Source organism: Sceloporus undulatus, chromosome 3, assembly GCF_019175285.1.
Source record: "Sceloporus undulatus isolate JIND9_A2432 ecotype Alabama chromosome 3, SceUnd_v1.1, whole genome shotgun sequence".
In the NCBI taxonomy this organism is placed as follows: Eukaryota; Metazoa; Chordata; class Lepidosauria; order Squamata; family Phrynosomatidae; genus Sceloporus; species Sceloporus undulatus.
Genome location: NC_056524.1, coordinates 217,873,562 through 217,889,940, shown reverse-complemented (window position 1 = coordinate 217,889,940; position 16,379 = coordinate 217,873,562). Strand labels below are relative to the sequence as shown.

At 40.2% G+C, this 16,379-nt stretch overlaps 1 protein-coding gene across 15 annotated transcripts in view; it reads left to right on the top strand.

Moving 5' to 3' along the window:
* Positions 1 to 400: 400 nt before the first annotated feature.
* The window catches only part of KIF1A (kinesin family member 1A), a 160,781-nt gene continuing 144,802 nt past the window's right edge, over positions 401 to 16,379 (top strand). For 12 of the 15 annotated variants that reach the window (XM_042460692.1, XM_042460691.1, XM_042460689.1 and 9 more), the window contains exons 1-2: positions 402 to 560; positions 14,141 to 14,301. In XM_042460692.1, coding sequence (XP_042316626.1) covers positions 14,196 to 14,301 — 106 coding nt within the window. In that variant the 5' untranslated portion in view covers positions 402 to 560; positions 14,141 to 14,195. Of the gene's footprint in view, positions 561 to 858; positions 987 to 14,140; positions 14,302 to 16,379 lie in introns of those variants that run through there. The other 3 variants (XM_042460694.1, XM_042460693.1, XM_042460681.1) reach the window with 3 other exon arrangements.

The window sequence follows — 16,379 nt, the reverse complement described above, 5'->3', positions numbered from 1 at the left end:
TTGTATTTAGGAGGAATGCCCAAAAGGTCCTCCATTCCAATCTTTGTATCCAGGAGAATGCCAAAACTTTTGATTTCAGGAGGAATACCCAAAAGGTCCTCCATTTCAACCTTGGTGTCCAGAAGGAATCTCAAAAAGGTCCTCCATTTCGAGCAGGACCAAGAAGCATGGACAGATATTGTTTTTAGCTCTTTTTTCTGTGGCCATTGCCTCCATCTTTTCCTGGAGGCTCCTCCATCTGGGGCTGCCTCCTCCTCCTCCTTGGCAGTGATGCTCAGTCACATCTGGTCCTCCTGCATCATCTGCCCTTGAGCCCAGCCAATCCCCTTGAGGTCCAAGGGGGGGCTGCTCTGGCCTCTCAGCCAATCAGAGCCAGAGGGGCGGAGTCTGCCTTCCACCTGCAGGACTGGAGCATCCTTCCCTTCCTCCCTCCTCTTGAGCCCAGCATCAGGACCAGCCTCAGCATCCTCCAAGGAGGAGAGCCCTCTTGCTTGCTCCATGCCCTGGCCAGCCTCTCCCCAGCCAGCCTGGGCTCCAGGGACCTCTTGAGCTGCCCCAAGGTAAGCCCTGCAAGGCATGGATCCCCCATTGCCCTTCTTTTCTCTCTAGCCTTTTGCAGCCCCCCCCTCCGGCCCCCCCATCCTTAAAGACAAGAGGGGATTTTTTGCTTTCCTCTGGCATCCTCCCCCTGTTTTTGCAGGCTCTGCGGCTGGGAGTTGCGCATTGCTCCCCTCCTTTGCAGCTGGCAGGGTTTCAAGCAAGGACAAGAAGCCAGTTTGCAAGCTTGCAGCTCATGGGAGAAACAATTGGGTGTTTTGTGTGTGTCCCATCCTGGGCCCCTGCATTTATTTGGCCCCTCTCTCTGCCTTTTGCCATCCAAGGCTAAGTGGGGGAAGATGAAGAAGAGGGGAGACGTTACAAGAACCACAACAACAACCCTGTGTTTTCCATTCTCTTGCGAAGGCACAGCAAAAGGCATTGTGTCGGTTTGTATGATGTCATGGCCAGCAGTGTTATGTGTGGATTGTGTGTGTGTGTGTGTGTGTGTGTGTGTGTGTGTGTGTGTGTGAACAGTCAGGCAGAAAGAGATGGGGCTCTGATCCTTTAGAAAGGGAGGTGGCTTCTTGCCTTTCCAGGGCACCCCCACGTTCCCCTCGCTTTCCTCTGTTTTGCAGACAAAGCAACCCCTGGAAAGGCCTTTTTAGGGGATGCCTGCCTCATTTTCAGTGCTTTTGGCCCTTGCTTATTTTTCCTGATCCATCACAGGGAGGGAGACCCTCTTTCTGTTTGGCCAAGGTGGGAGGTTTGTGCTTTGGGAAAAGATTGTCAGCAGCAGATTGATTGTTCTCTGAGCTTCTGAATGACATCCAGCTGGAAAGCAGGAAGGCATTGCTTGGAAATGCCACCCCACCCCACCCACCCCTCCTTGCGCCAATGGCTGTGACCATGGAGGGCCATGGAGAGACTGCAGAGTCATGGGGGCTGACTGGGCGAGGGCCTGCCCATCCTTAAGGGTGGCATCTACCTTCTCAGCTGCCATGCCATCCCACAGGAAAATGGTTCCTGGGTTTTGAACCCAAGCCTGATTCCTTCTCTTCAAACAGATTTTGGCAGAAGAGAGTGAATGTGTTCAAAATGTCTGCCTTGGCTCTAAGAAATCTGCTCCATTCCCCATTTGCCTGTGGGAGCCCTGCTGTGTATTTCATGGCTCTCAGCTTCTTTGTGGATGTGTTGGAGAGCCTGTCAAAGTCTTCCAAGGCATCCTAGGGGAAATCTCTGGTGCGCTGTATGCCTTTTTAAAATACTGTTTTGCACGATGAAGGTAGAACAGTATTTGAGACTAGTTAAGCCAAGGTGGGTGTTCTGTCATCTGACACATTTGAGAAGGAAGAAGCTGTTATGTAGCAGAAAGCCTTCAGTCTCCTAAAAAAATAAATAATCTAATTCAGATATGGGTGGAGAACCTGGCGGGGTGTCAGCCATTTTACAGGGTTTAAAGGCTGCGCTGCTGTAGTAACAGCCGTATTCTCTTTTATGCTAGCCTTGTAGCATTCCACGTTACTGCTAGAAATTGATAGGGAGTCTTTGTTTACATAATAGGTAAGTTATTCTTGTCACCTATAAACAAAAGAAAGCAATATACATTTGAGAAGGCAACTTATAATATGTTCAATAATAAATAATGAAAAGCATATTATTACAAAATCGCACAAACTACTTGGCAGTATCTGTGTTGGGTAAAGGGGAAAGTCCAAATTATTAACAGTACTTCTGTCATTAAATCTAGCAATTGGTCTGAACACCACAAGGTCTTTTACTAGCTCTCTGACATTCTATGGCAGAGTAGAACTGCAAAGCTTTGGCAATGGCTTTTTGCTGTCAGTGAGGAATGATGCATTTTCCTGAATGATTGTGGAAAGACAAAAAGAGCCTGCAGGCGTTAGATACATGGCAGAGGAGATTGCAGATTGCACCACAGCCTTCTTGGAAGTCACTCGAGGCCATCTTAGGAACAGAATGACTGCTGGCAACATGGCTGAATATAATGACTTTTGCTAGCATGCAAGGGCTTGGGCAAGAGATCACTCATCTCTTTCCCTACCCAGAAGCAGACCCTCTCTAAATTATACTGGAGAAAGCAAACATTTTTATAGAGTGGTATACATTCTTAACCAGAGGTCAAAGAGGCTCAAAATACCATTATTTTCCTACTCTTATGTACGTATGATATCGCTTCTGCTGTTAGACAGTTGTAAAGAGGGACTGAAGGAATATGTATCTGCAGCAATGTGGGCTGTTTAAGGATAACAACTGTAAGGTTCTGTCAGTTAGATGGGGATTATAAGCCCCTTGCCATGCCTCCTCCACATTTTATACAAGTTCAATAATTATCATTTATGGTGTAATCTTACAAATGTCCATTCAGAGGTAAGTCCTACTGAGATCAGTGAGGTTTACTCCCAGGTAAATGAATGTAGCTGCAGCAATGTGGGCTATTCAAGGATAACAACTGTAAGGTTCTGCCGATTAGCTGAGGGTTATAAATCTGTTGTCATCAGACTTTATACAAGTTCAATAATTATCATTTATGGTTTACCCTTACAAATGTCAATTCAGAGGAAAGACCCACTGAAATCAGTGAGTTTTACTCCCAGGTAAATGGATGTAGTGTCACAGCCTTATATTTGCCATTATGATAGTTTTCTGCCTTTTTTAATGTCCAGTGAAGAAGTAGGGATTATAAATAACCATAAATAGGTGATGATGATGGCATAAAGTCAGTTTTTCTGAGCAGTGTTGCAGATGATGAAAGTGTCTGTATCATCCACAGTAATCTTTGATAAGGTTGTATCCAGCTGTACACAGATTGTTTGAATGTTAAGGTAGCTACATTTCTTGTACATCTGCCCTTTCCAAATGAGGTTGTAATTAGATTCAAATTGTCAGAGTCTTCATGCAGAATATTCATCTTTGCTCACATCTAATTTACAATAGTGACTTGCTGTTATTACACCTTATAGCTCTTTGGTGTCTTCTGGTGTATCTTTTTGTGACCCAAAATGAACCAGGCCTAGTGTTCTGCATCCTCTGCTTCAATCTCCACAAGCATTGCACTCTCCAAATGTGTTGGTCTAGAGTCCCCATCATTCCAAACCAGAATACCAATGGTTATGCTGGCTGGTTATGCTGGGTGTTGTAATCAAACAAGTCTGGGGAGTGGCAGTTTATGGAAGTTGGTTCAATAACACTAAGGGGATAAGTAAGATCACTGCCAAAATGTGGGGAGATTGTAGTGAGCTCTAAAATTCACTGGCTTTCAAATCCGTTGTTGTTGTGTGCCTTCAAGTCTTTTTCAATTTATGACACCCCTAAGGCAAACCTATCATGAGGTTTTCTTGGCAAGAATTTTTCTTCTGAGTCTGAGAGCATGTGACATGCCCAAAGTCACCCAGTGGATTTACATGCCCAGGTAGGAAATTGAACCCTAGGTCAACACTCAAACTACTACGCCATACAGGCTCTCTGTGTAATCCTTAGCCAGCTTCATTCTGATATAGGGAGTTCTATGGACCATAGCATTTGCAGATTCCATTTTCACAACTGTTATGATACATTTTCATTTTCTCTTATAAGTTCTTGGTTCCTTTGCCTACAAATTAGCTCCCTTCACCCTTTAAATACAAATATTTCATCTGAAGCACGCACAGAAATTCTCTCTCTCTAAGGGCGTTCATTGCAGAGACTTGATACGCAAACAGTATAATCAAAAGGTCACATTAGAAATAATGCCACAAGAAGCAGCAGGGATGGAAGGGACTGCTATATCCTGTGTTAAACCACTGTTCCAGCAACACTGATGTATCCTGGTGAGCCACAAGTATTCAGGCAAATAGCTCTTTCCCGTCCCTGAAAAGCTATACATAGAGATGCCAGGGTTTGAACCTCTGGTATTACATACTCAAACCATGTGTTTTCCCAATGAGCCAGAGTCAGAGCCCCCTTATTCAGTCTCTAAAGTGCGCAGGACTCCAGCAGCATACTGTGGAGACAAATGAATCATAGCCTGAATGAGTCAACAGTGTAAAATGGTTGCAGAAAAAAGGCAAATGCTCTTTTGATATCTATCATTAAACGATTTATCTTCAAAGCCAGGGTTACCTGCTACTGGTTGGTTCTCATCCCAGGTTTTATGTTCAGATACACCATTCTTCAAACAAAGAAAATAAATTGAAGCAATGCAGAGATAAGCAGAGATTAGGATTTAGAATATTTTGGTTTGATTTTCAAATGTTAAAAAAGAATGCCATTAAACAGAAGGAGAATCACAATTAATCAATGAAATAGAGGGAAAGAAAAGAAAGGAAACCGAGTCTGAAGTGGCATTCAAAGAAATTTAGAAAAAAAATATCAGGGGAGAAAGTAATACAGTGAAAGTAAAAATGATTTGGCAATGCAGGAAATTGTTAATTTTTAACATTGCTTTGTATGGAAGTTTCCAGTGGGATGATTCTGTTTCCATGTCTTGGTAATAGTTTACAAGATTACATTTACTCATATATAAAAGGACATAATGCAAATGCCCTTTGAGTCTCAACTGAATGAATAATTCTGTGAAGATTAATCCAGGACACTTTGTTACTTGCATTTAATGGAATCCATTTTTGCCATTTTTCTGGTGACTTAACATACCCTGGCTATGTGTGTGTCTTCAAATGTGCCATACCATGAGTGCATCTACTTGCACACAAAACCATGGGCTACTGTGCTCAAGAAAATGCAGTCTCTACATTGTTGTTGCTGTTATTAATTTTATTTACACCCAGCTTTTCCCCAAAAGTGGGACTACAGGCAATTAAAAATTAAAATACATACAATATAGCTAAAATCAATAAAAGATCAACCCTGAAATAGAATTAAACTATTATTGTTAATAATGAAACAATTCAAAACCTACAACTAAAAATAGTTTAAAAATCAATTTAAAATAGAACAACACAGCCTCCTCTTGAAAGCCCTTTCTTTAAATATCTTCACTTCTTAAAGAACAGAAAAGTATTTTTTGGCAATGGAAGAATAGTAAGGAGGGGGCTATCCTGGCCTGCCTAGGGAGCCCTGGTGGTGCAGTGGTTAAATGCCGCTACTTGCCACAATGTTGTGAGTTCGATCCCAGGGCTCCAACATTGACTCAGCCTTCCATCCTTTTCTAGGTTGGTAAAATGATAACCCAGCTTGTTGGGGGCAATTGACTTACAGACTGTAAACTGCTTAGAGAATGCTTGGTTCACTATGAAGTGGTATAGAAGTAAAGTGCTATTGCTGCTAGGAAAGGGCTACAAAGTGTACAGATTGACTAAGCAACTGTGATATCACGATGCACCCTCCCACCATAGAGTAACCTTTATCCTTAAAAAACAAACATTCTCTCTCTTAAAAACAACAACAACACTCAGATATCGGCGACCCTATGAATCTCCACAAAATTTTGTCATCAACTGCCCTGCTCAGGTCTTTCAAATTGAAGTCCACTGCTTCTTTGATTGAGTTATTCCACAGTCCCCTGTTTTTCCTACTGCTTTCCACTTTACCAAGCATTATTTTCAATTTTTTCCCAATGAGTCAGGTCATCTCATGATATGCCCAATCTACGAGAGCCTCAGTTTAGTCATTTTTCTTGCTATTATTATAATAATAATTATGACAGTTGGCCCTTCTTATACACTGATTTTTTTATACATGGATTCAAGCATCCATGGTTTGAAAATGTTCAAAAAAAGTATAAATTTCAAATATCAAACCTTGATTTTCCATTTTTATAAGGGACACCATTTTGGTATTTCATTATATTTAATGGGACTTGAGCATCCACGGATTTTGTTATCCACGGGGGATCTTGGAACCAAACCCCAGTGTATAACATGGGTCTACTGTATTATATTTATTTTTGTTCTGCTTTTCTCCCAGTAATGGAACTCAAAGTGGCTAACACCATGTTTAAAATAATACAAATTAAATACAACACAAAAGCATTAATAAAAGTATAGATACAAGATTTAAAAAAAAACAATTAAACAATTTATGAAGTTAAAGTACTAGACATTAAGAATATTAAAATGTATTAAAGTACTGTATCTTGATTTTAAAAACAGAACTGTATAGCGTTAAAACTCAACCCTAGTTGGTTTGTAAATGCCTTACGGTACAGGAATAATTTAACATTCCCACTACACAATAAATTGGTTTGCAAACAGGTTTGAGGTGGTTTAAATGGCCCTTGTTCACATTTGTGCCAAATCCCAAATCCCTGATGCAGTTTGTCAAGGAGGGGCCTGTGCTAGACCCATTTAAAGATCTGCAGAATTCCCTGCATCTTTTGTAATAAATTGATTCAAGTGCTATTGTGAGTGGGATTATAGTGTAAACCAAATTTTTTGCAAGTGGGAATGAGGCCCTTGCCTCTTCAGGGAGGAGTTCCAAACTCTGGGAGCAGCCACTGAGAAATCCCTCTCCCTAGTTCCCACCAAATGAGCCAGAGACACTGGTGGGACAGAGAGAAAAACCTCTCCAGATGATCCTAGACTCTCATTGGCTCATAAAGCTTCTAATGAAAAGTTCAGACATGATCTAGGACTCATTTATTTGTCTTTTTAGCAGTCCATGGCATCTGCAGAACTCTTCTCCAGGACCCCATTTTAGTAGTAAACAATTACTTAAATGTAAATTTGTACAAATAGCAATTAGGAAGAACTTTGACTGAACACAGCGTGTCTTTAAATCTGAATCAACAGGGATAGGATTGCCCTGTCAACTGGATTGCCTTGTCATTTTTAGGAAAATACCGTTGTCTACCTTCAAATCATTTCCAACTTAGAACAACCATAAGGTGACCCTATTACAGACTTTTCTTGGACAGATTTATTCAGAAGGGTTTGCCATTGTCTTTTCTGAGGAAGACAGTATGAAGATGAAAGAGTATGATTTGCCTAAGGGTACCTAGGTACCTCCAGTGCCAAATGAGGATTCAAACCTTGGTCTCCTACAGTCCTGCTTCAACACTCAAACCATGCTGGCACTCATTAAAACATTAATAAAATAAAACATAAATTTCTATAAATTTAAATCATGTCCCCAAGTGTAAATGAGTTTATTCCACTGCCTTTGCATATTTTGGTCAGAATACTTCTTAGTGGGTAGTTTACTAAGATGCTGCCAATGTTCTTTCCTTTTATTCCTGTAAATAAAGAGGCTTAAAGAATTACTTTTTAAAGAAACATTGGAAACTCAACATTCTGGGAAGAAACCCAGCATATCCGTGGGGGTGCCAGACCCACATCCCACTCATGGTAGTGATGGTGGTTCCAAGTCTCAAGAATAACCAAAGATCAAATCCAGAATTTTCATTCAAATTCAGCAGCCTGCCTGGGACCAGAAACTAAAACAAGTTAACTCACTCTTTTAGCAGAGTAATAGTCTTGCTGTGTTGAAAACTGTACAATAAGATAGTAAGGAACAGCCCTGTTAGAAATGCATAGGATTGTTTTTCTTCTTAATTAATATGTATCCCTCATTCTTTTAACATCTCTGCTTTTTAAAATCAATTTTGTATTCTTTGAATTTCAAGTGAAAGGAGAGTTTCATGGTGTTTTATTACTTCCTGTGCATTGAATAAAGCAAAGAGTGATTTTCGTCACTCCTTGGATGTTTCTTTGTCTTGCGTTCGGTGGACAGAAACAGGAGAGAGGGTGTGGTCTACTTCAAAAGATGATGGGTCAGAGGATGGAATTCCCTTTGGGCCCAAGAACGTATCACTATGGGCTAGAAAAATTACACCAGCCTCAGGCCATTCCCCAGCACATTTTCTTTTAGCACAACAATGGAATAGCCTGCACAAACACAACTCCCATTTATTGGTATTGCACTTGACAAGTGGAACCTGCAATAAAATGTTGTGATGTGGATGGCTTCTGTGTAGGGTGCCAGCCAGTCATACCTTTTCCCAGGATAATCTCCTGCATTCTTGTTTCCCCTCAAGCAACATGTTTCTCTCTCTTTATCCAATTGGCATACTAGAAACTTTGTAAAATAATAAGGTATATCTAAATTAATATACTGCCCAGGATCATTGTGTAAAAAACTGAGAAATTTGGCATCACTTTCTTTTATTTTTCTTGCAGCTCACTCATGACTGTTTTTGTATTAAATTACACAACTAGAAGTGCAATAAACTGCTTTTGGAGTACCTGTGAATCTTTATTTAATTCTACACTGCATGTGAATATGTTGTTGGAAAGCACATTTTTCTTTTATAATATCTCATTCCATTCATTAGATATGTCTAGTTTCCAGAGTTGCTATCTAACGACTCTATGGTATGATCAGAAAGGAGCAGAGCTCAGGCAGTCTGGTTGTGCATATCAACATCTTTAATATCTACCAGACTTGTACCTGCTAAAATTAATTTCCGGTGAATTGTGTGAAATTCAGATATTAGCATTTTATCATCTTTTTAATATTGTGAGATATGAGGACAACCCAGTAGTGGGGATAATGTTAAAGAACAGCAGTATTCCACTGTGAGGTTCTAGTTCTCATTTTCTAAATATAGCCTTGTCTGGAGTGGGAAACCTCTAACTCTCCAAGTGTTGATGAATTGCAACTCTTATCATCCCTGATAATAATGCAATTTGGGCTAATGAAAACTGGAATCCAGTGACCTGTGTAGGGCCACAAATTCCACACCTAAGCTATAATGGTGGATAGTTGAATTTGTCAGTAGATGCTGGAAAATGCTCTCACATACATATTATATTGCTGAAATATTATGTTATTATATTATTTATATGGCTGAGAGTGTGTGACCCCCCCAGGCTAACCTATCCCAGGATTTCTTGCTAAGGGTTGTTCTGAGGGGCTTGCCATTGCCATCCTCTGAGGCTCACGTGTGTGTGTGTGTGTGTGTGTGTGTGTGTGTGTGTGTGTGTGTTGGCCAAACACGGTGACGTAGATGTGCATCATTTGATTGAAAGTGTAAAAAAACCCTGAAAATGAGCAAAATGGCAACTCCATTTTAAATCAGTACAAATGATAATGTGAACTTCATTGAAGTTAAATTTACATGGAAAAATCTGATCAGGGTAAACATAGTGGGAACTTTGATTTGGTGTTACATCATTTTATCTCCTTGGATCTACTTGTCAGAAAAATGCTATTGTGAATGGGGCCTTACAAACTTGGCTGAAAGATACCTTGTTACTTTAAGAATTTAAAATGCATAATATATAATTTGATTGGTATACATTTATAATGTATGATATATCAAAAGTACAGTTTATTCAGAAAGTAATTACAAATTGAATTTACTTTTTTGTGTACTACAAATGGAGCTACATAATCCTGAACTGTAAGGAATGGCTGAACTCCTGAATTGTAAGATGTATTTGCTTCAATAGGTAAAAAACCCTCAATAAAAAAAGAAGAAACCATAAAACAAAGCAAATTATTTTGTCTCCACTACTTCTTTGTGGTGTCAAACTGACACAGTGTATTCATTCCCATAAAAACAAATGAGCAAAGGGAACCAATTTTCAAATACTGTATTCATATGGTCTCCCATAATAGTCTTTTCTCTTGCATAGTATTTAGAAATTATTTTAAGGCCATAAATATATGAACAGCTTGTCTTAAACATATTTATCTTTCTAAATTATTATATTATTGTGGCTACATCTGTACTGCAGAAATAGTCCAGGTTAACATCACTTTAGCTGTAACTGTAATACAGTGGTACCCCGGGATACGAAATACCCAGGTTACGAAATTTCCGGGATACGAAAAAATCCCATAGGAAATAACTGTTCCGGGTTACGAATGTTTTTTCGGGTTACGAAAAAAATTTTTGGTGCTTTTCGGCGCTTTTTCGCACGAAACGCAGCTTTTCCCCATTAGCGCCTATGGGTTTTCGGCTTGCGAAGGCTTTTCGGGTTACGAAAGCGGCCGCGGAACGAATTAATTTCGTAACCCGAGGGAGCACTGTACAGGTTAACATAATTTAACCCTAAACCTGCCTTTGACTTATATTATTATTATTATTATTATTATTATTATTATTTATATAGCACTGTAGATTTGCACTGCGCTGTACATACAAACAATAAAATAGATACGAGTAAACCTGCCAGTGGCATACAATTTAAGAAACAGTAGCATAATACATATAAATAATACATAACAATACAAGAAAGGGTTCAATAAAACAAGCATCTTTACTGAAAGAACTGCCTAGTGGAAAATGGCTGATTTGATTTCTTGTGGTGTGACAGTTATTCCCAAACCATCTTCTTGAAAGCTTACTCCCAAAGCAAACCCTTCACAGTGATACTATGTTCTTGTTTGTCACCCCAATTGTAGGCTGAATGCTGCTGATAGCCACAGACATAATTTTTGTGGGGTTTTCGAGCTATGTGGCCATGTTCTAGAAGAGTTTGTTTCTGATGTTTCACCAGCCACAGGTGCTGGCGAAATGTCAAAAACAAACTCTCCTAGAAACAGGCCACATAGCCCAACCCCCCCCCCCCCATAAAACACTATGGATGCCGGCCATGAAAGCCTTCGACTTCACAGCCACAGATATCTTAGTCAATAATATTTGTAAACTGTAAACAAGCAGCTGTGAGAAGACTTTCTGTAGACTTCTAGGGCTTTTCTATTTGTCATGTGTTCTACCCATCACCTTGCTGGGTAATAAACAGCCATTAAATGCTCAGGTTCTCTTCCAAAAATTTGGTCACGTGGGAAGTGACAGAGCAGACAGTCTCACAGATTAAGGAAAATCTTGTTAAGTAATCCTTGCTAAATTAACTTGAGTCACCAGGATTAATCAATGCTTTCTGATGTGCCTTTTCCTCCTCCAACTGCCAAACGTTGCTTTACACAGTACAACAAATTTCCAATAAGCAGGTGCCCTCCAGGAGTTTTGGACTACAAAGTCCATCAGACTTAATATGGGCAATTGTCAGGGTTGGTGGGACCTTTAGTCTAAAACATCTGGAGAGCCTCAACTAGGGGAAGGCTGTATTATGAATATCTGTTGGCATTTTGGGGTAGAAATCTTACTACTGCTTATGCTTTATGAAATAGAGATAGTAGGTGAGAAATTTTATCAAAAAGAAGAAAACAGAAACCCACATAATAACTGGTGGTTTTGGAGGGAGTGTGATCACATTTCCCATAAAAAGATGCTGGAGCAATGTTGTTTCCAATCTGATGGGCCTAGGTTTGTTTGTGCTATCATCCATTGTTTCTCCTATTTGTCCCTTGCCCCTCTGCAGTGAAAAGTGATGTTATTCTGTAATATCAATATTTTATCTGGTTCTAATTTAGCTACTTACTCTGTAATGTCAACGTGCTGGTTAAGGTTTCATCTTAGGTATCAGTGTTTTTCTGTTTCTGTTTCAAGAGTGGGCAACCATGGGAGGCTAGGGAGCTGCATTAGCTCTCTAGGAAAGCTTGGGTGGACTGTGCCACCCCACGCTGCAAAAAAACAAAACAAAACAAAAAAACCAATTTGTTTGCCACCAAAAGTCCCCCTGTGCCCTTTAGGGCCTGTGGAGGGCATTTTAATCATGTTTTTAGACCATTCCCTGGACCATTTTAGGCCCAAGAGAGATCTTTGTTCAAATTATCCAAGAAATTACACTTCCTATATAGGGAACAGATCTGTTAAAATTTGGTCGTGGAACTGATCAATCAGATTGGCTGGTTAATGTAAACCTATCTTGTTGTTGCGCATCTTCAAGTCATTTCCAATTTACAGCCACCCAAAAGTGAAATTTTCATGGGTTTTTCTTAGCAAGATTTGCTCACAGGGGATGTGTTCCTTTTTGAAAATGTTACAATTCTTATAAAGCTGTATTTAATTTTAATTTTTTCCTGATCTTTTTTATTAGGCTTTAAAACATAAATCATACAAATATGAACAAGCTGTATTTTATTATAATATATGTTGTGAAACACTTTGAATCTCATATTGGGAGAAAGATGTGATATTAAATATAAAATGAATAAGAAAATTTTAAATATGAAATTTGTATGTGTATGTATATGTATGCATGAGTGTATTTCTGCATATTTGTGTCTGTGTGCATATGTAAAAATATGTTTATAGATACACACACACATATACACAGACAGACAGATATATGTATACATACTTACATGCATGCAAACAACCAGGATTAGAAATCAAATTAATTAATTACAGTAAACAAAAAAAAATTGATTAAGAATCCACGAATCAGAAACAATTTACAAACCATGCAGTGCCAGCGATGATACAGCAAAATGTAATGCTTTACAATGCACCTAGGAACATAAATTCTGGTTTAAAAATTTCATAGTGGGATTGCAGGTGGGGAATGGAATGGGGTGGATGGGACATGGGACACCATAGTAAACAGAAACAGATATCATTTTCTCTATAATAACTTAAAGTCCTTAGGTCTTTGTAGCTCAGTATTTCTGAACATTTCCTGTATATGCCATAGATATTTGAGAAGATTCATTGCACAAAAAGGGTTGGCTGGTAAGATGCCATGGAACATTGTGTCATCTCCTTGGCTACAGATTCCTTTTTAGTTTCCTGCACTTTAAGAGGAGAGACATCCGATAGCCATGTACAGAGGCGATGAAGAGGTAGTTCTGTTTCAAAGGGTAACGCTACATACTGTGTTAATACAGAGGATGTAGCTATAAGTGATGTATTTACTCAAATTTAAGCATGTAAGTCTACAATCCAAGCTGTTTTTAATAAGCCTAAATTCACCTCCTATGTAGGAAGAGAGTGGGCTCATTCCAATTGGCAGTATAACTCGATTTCTGATCAGGCTTTGCTGCATGTCAGAAATCGATTCTAAAAGGCTCTTTGTTTCCACTACAAATAAGATAGAATGGCTTAGCAACTACCTGCCTTTGCAAGAAGTTGAAAGATTCATTGATTGATTAATTGATTAATCGATTAATTAATTTTATTTTATTTTTAAAAAGCACAGAAGTCACAACCACAAACTGAAAAGGCAGCACTGGGTGTGTATGTGACATCTCTGGGGAGGGATGGTACACACACCCCTGCTGCCATTTATCCCTCCCTCTGAAAGAATCGATTCTGACCTGGTGTTCCCACTTACTGGGCACGCTTTAGAATCGATTCTTCTCAAAAAACCCACCACTTTGAAGGTAGTGTCAGGAAACCCTGGGTTATTTGTATTTGCCCTGCTTCTTTGCTCCTGGAATCAGTCCAATGAGGATCGGAAGTGGTTTCAAATGGGAATGAGAGTTTGCTTCGGAGCAAAATGCAGTGGGAATGAGACTGAAGTTAATTTTTTAAAAAATCTAAACTGGAGGGCAAATGGCTTAAAACTCTCCTATCTTTGTATGAGTGTCTGCAATATATCAGGTATTCCATTAACCTATTTTTGAGTAAGAAAGCATACAACTTACAGCTACATATTACAGAGTGTCCTTTAACTCCAAGTAGCACAGCTTGTGTATGATCAGTGTGTGTACCTTTCATAACAAGGAAATCACCAGCCAGACCTTAAAAGAGACATTGCCAACATAATAATAATCTCTTTTGTGTTTCTTACAGGTCATTTTCAGGTGTGGAATCAATACAGAAGGAGAGAAACTTCTAGGCCGCCAAAATGGCAGGAGCCTCTGTAAAGGTGGCGGTGAGAGTGCGCCCTTTCAATTCCCGAGAAATGGGCAAAGATTCCAAATGTATCATACAGATGACAGGAAACACCACAAGTAAGTAATTGCAGCATCCTTTTATGCAAGATACTTTCAATTGCATTTGAACTTCTCTTCTTTCTGATCCATCAGCAAACATAGTTGATGCACTAGTTTTAACTGTGCAAATGCATTCCTGGTCACTGCTTAAACCTGGACTTCCAGGCTTAGGGCTGAATCCAGGAGTATCCCCAAATGTGAACCTGTGTTTTCAAGGGGAATGTAACCCCATATTTTTATTAGAGTTACATATTTAATTATATAAAAAATTACATTGTAAAATTTTAATAATTTTGTCAATTTTTAATATATTTGATTTTCAGTTCATCAATTTGCTCTCTAACAGTCTTAGTGGGTCTGTCTTCTTTTACGCTGACTGTTTGTGGGATCTTACATGCATGTGTTTAGCTACTTTTTAAGCACTTCCCTGTTGGCTGATCCAAATCTACAGATGTTGCAAAGCTCTGAGTGTCATGCAGGATTCAGGCAAGATCTGCAGAAGTATTGTTTTGAAAAACAGAGGTTTGCCTATAAAAGTGTTGGATGTTGCTCCTCCGAAGCCTAATATCCCTTATTGAGATGTGAACATCTGACTTGTTTCTAAGCAACATATTAAGAATAAGAATCAGCTTAGTGATATACTGAATACATAGATCTGATTTGAGCCTTTAGTTCCTCTTTTGAAATTGCTTGTTTTCTCTGTATGATTCTGAACAAGGAGACAAACTACTGTATTTTCTGGCATATAAGACGACCCCCAACTTTTCCAGTTAAAATATAGAGTTTGGGATATACTCGCCGTATAAGACTACCCGTCTTCCAACGCATACCAAATAAAAAATTTTAAAATGTAAGATTTTATTTCAATTTCCACGAATCCTAGTGAGTGGATTTTCTTTTACCGTATTTGTACAGCACCGCCCTTTCTGCTTTCATATGGTCGCTGCATATGGTGGGGATGCAGCCATGGCTGTTTTTTAACTCCCCCCACCATATGCAGCGGCCGCAGATTCTCCCAGTCTGGCATGGAAGTTTCAGCACTTGCCCTATAAGACAACACCCGGCGTATAAAATGACCCCTGACTTTTGAGAAGATTTTCCTGGGTTAAAAAGTAGTCTTACACGCCAGAAAATACAGTAACTATGGCGTGTTACAGACCACCGGATTGCGGTGGTCTGGCTCCGCCTCCGCTTGCAGTGTGTGGGAGCCGCAGTGGCCAAACCGCGCAGCTCCCGGACGTTCCGAGGAAGGAGCGTGGAAATCGCGCTCCTTCCTGGGCCCTGGAAGAGACGCCGCGAGGCGCTAGTCGCGCACTCAAAGCGTCACTTCCGGGGCATGACGTGCGGACGCACAGCTTCTGCTACGTCAATATGGCAGCGGCCGTGTGGAACGGCCACCGCCATTTGTCACAGACTCTGTCCGTGATAGGGTTAGGGGTGTCTGGAAGAGACGCCCCTTTTTAAAACTGGGACGTCCTCAGGACGTCCCTAATGGCAGTCTGTAACCCGCCTAAGATGCTCTCGTCGTTTGAAGGAGCACTTTCCTCCAAAGCTCCCCAAATCTTCTCTCCCCCCCACCCACTGAAACCATGATGTATATGTGTGTAGGGTAAGTGAGATATGTAAGGTATTAGACTGAGGCTATTGTGAGAACTTCCCTTCAACCTAACCACTGGGTGGGCTTTCCCTTGTCTCGACTTCTGACCACCTGTGTGAAGACTTCCTCCTGCTCCACCACCATGACCACCAACTGTTGGGTTTTCTACTAATCCCTCCTCTGCCATCAGTTGTGAGGTATATTATCCCATGCCTACTTGCCACTACCCCAGTCTAAATTCTCCTCTCAAGTTGCTATAAGCCAAAGGTTGCCAAAGGTGCCATAGGCTATTAGAGATGCTTTATATGACCTGGTGGAACAGTGGTTAAATGCTGGTACTGCAGCCACAATGTTGTAAGTTCAATCCTAGAGGAGGGCTCCAAGGTCCACTTGGCCTTCCAACCTTTTGTAGGTTGGTAAAATTAGTACAGTGGTACCTCGGGTTACGAAATTAATTCGTTCCGCGGCTAATTTCGTAACCCGAAAAACCTTCGTAAGC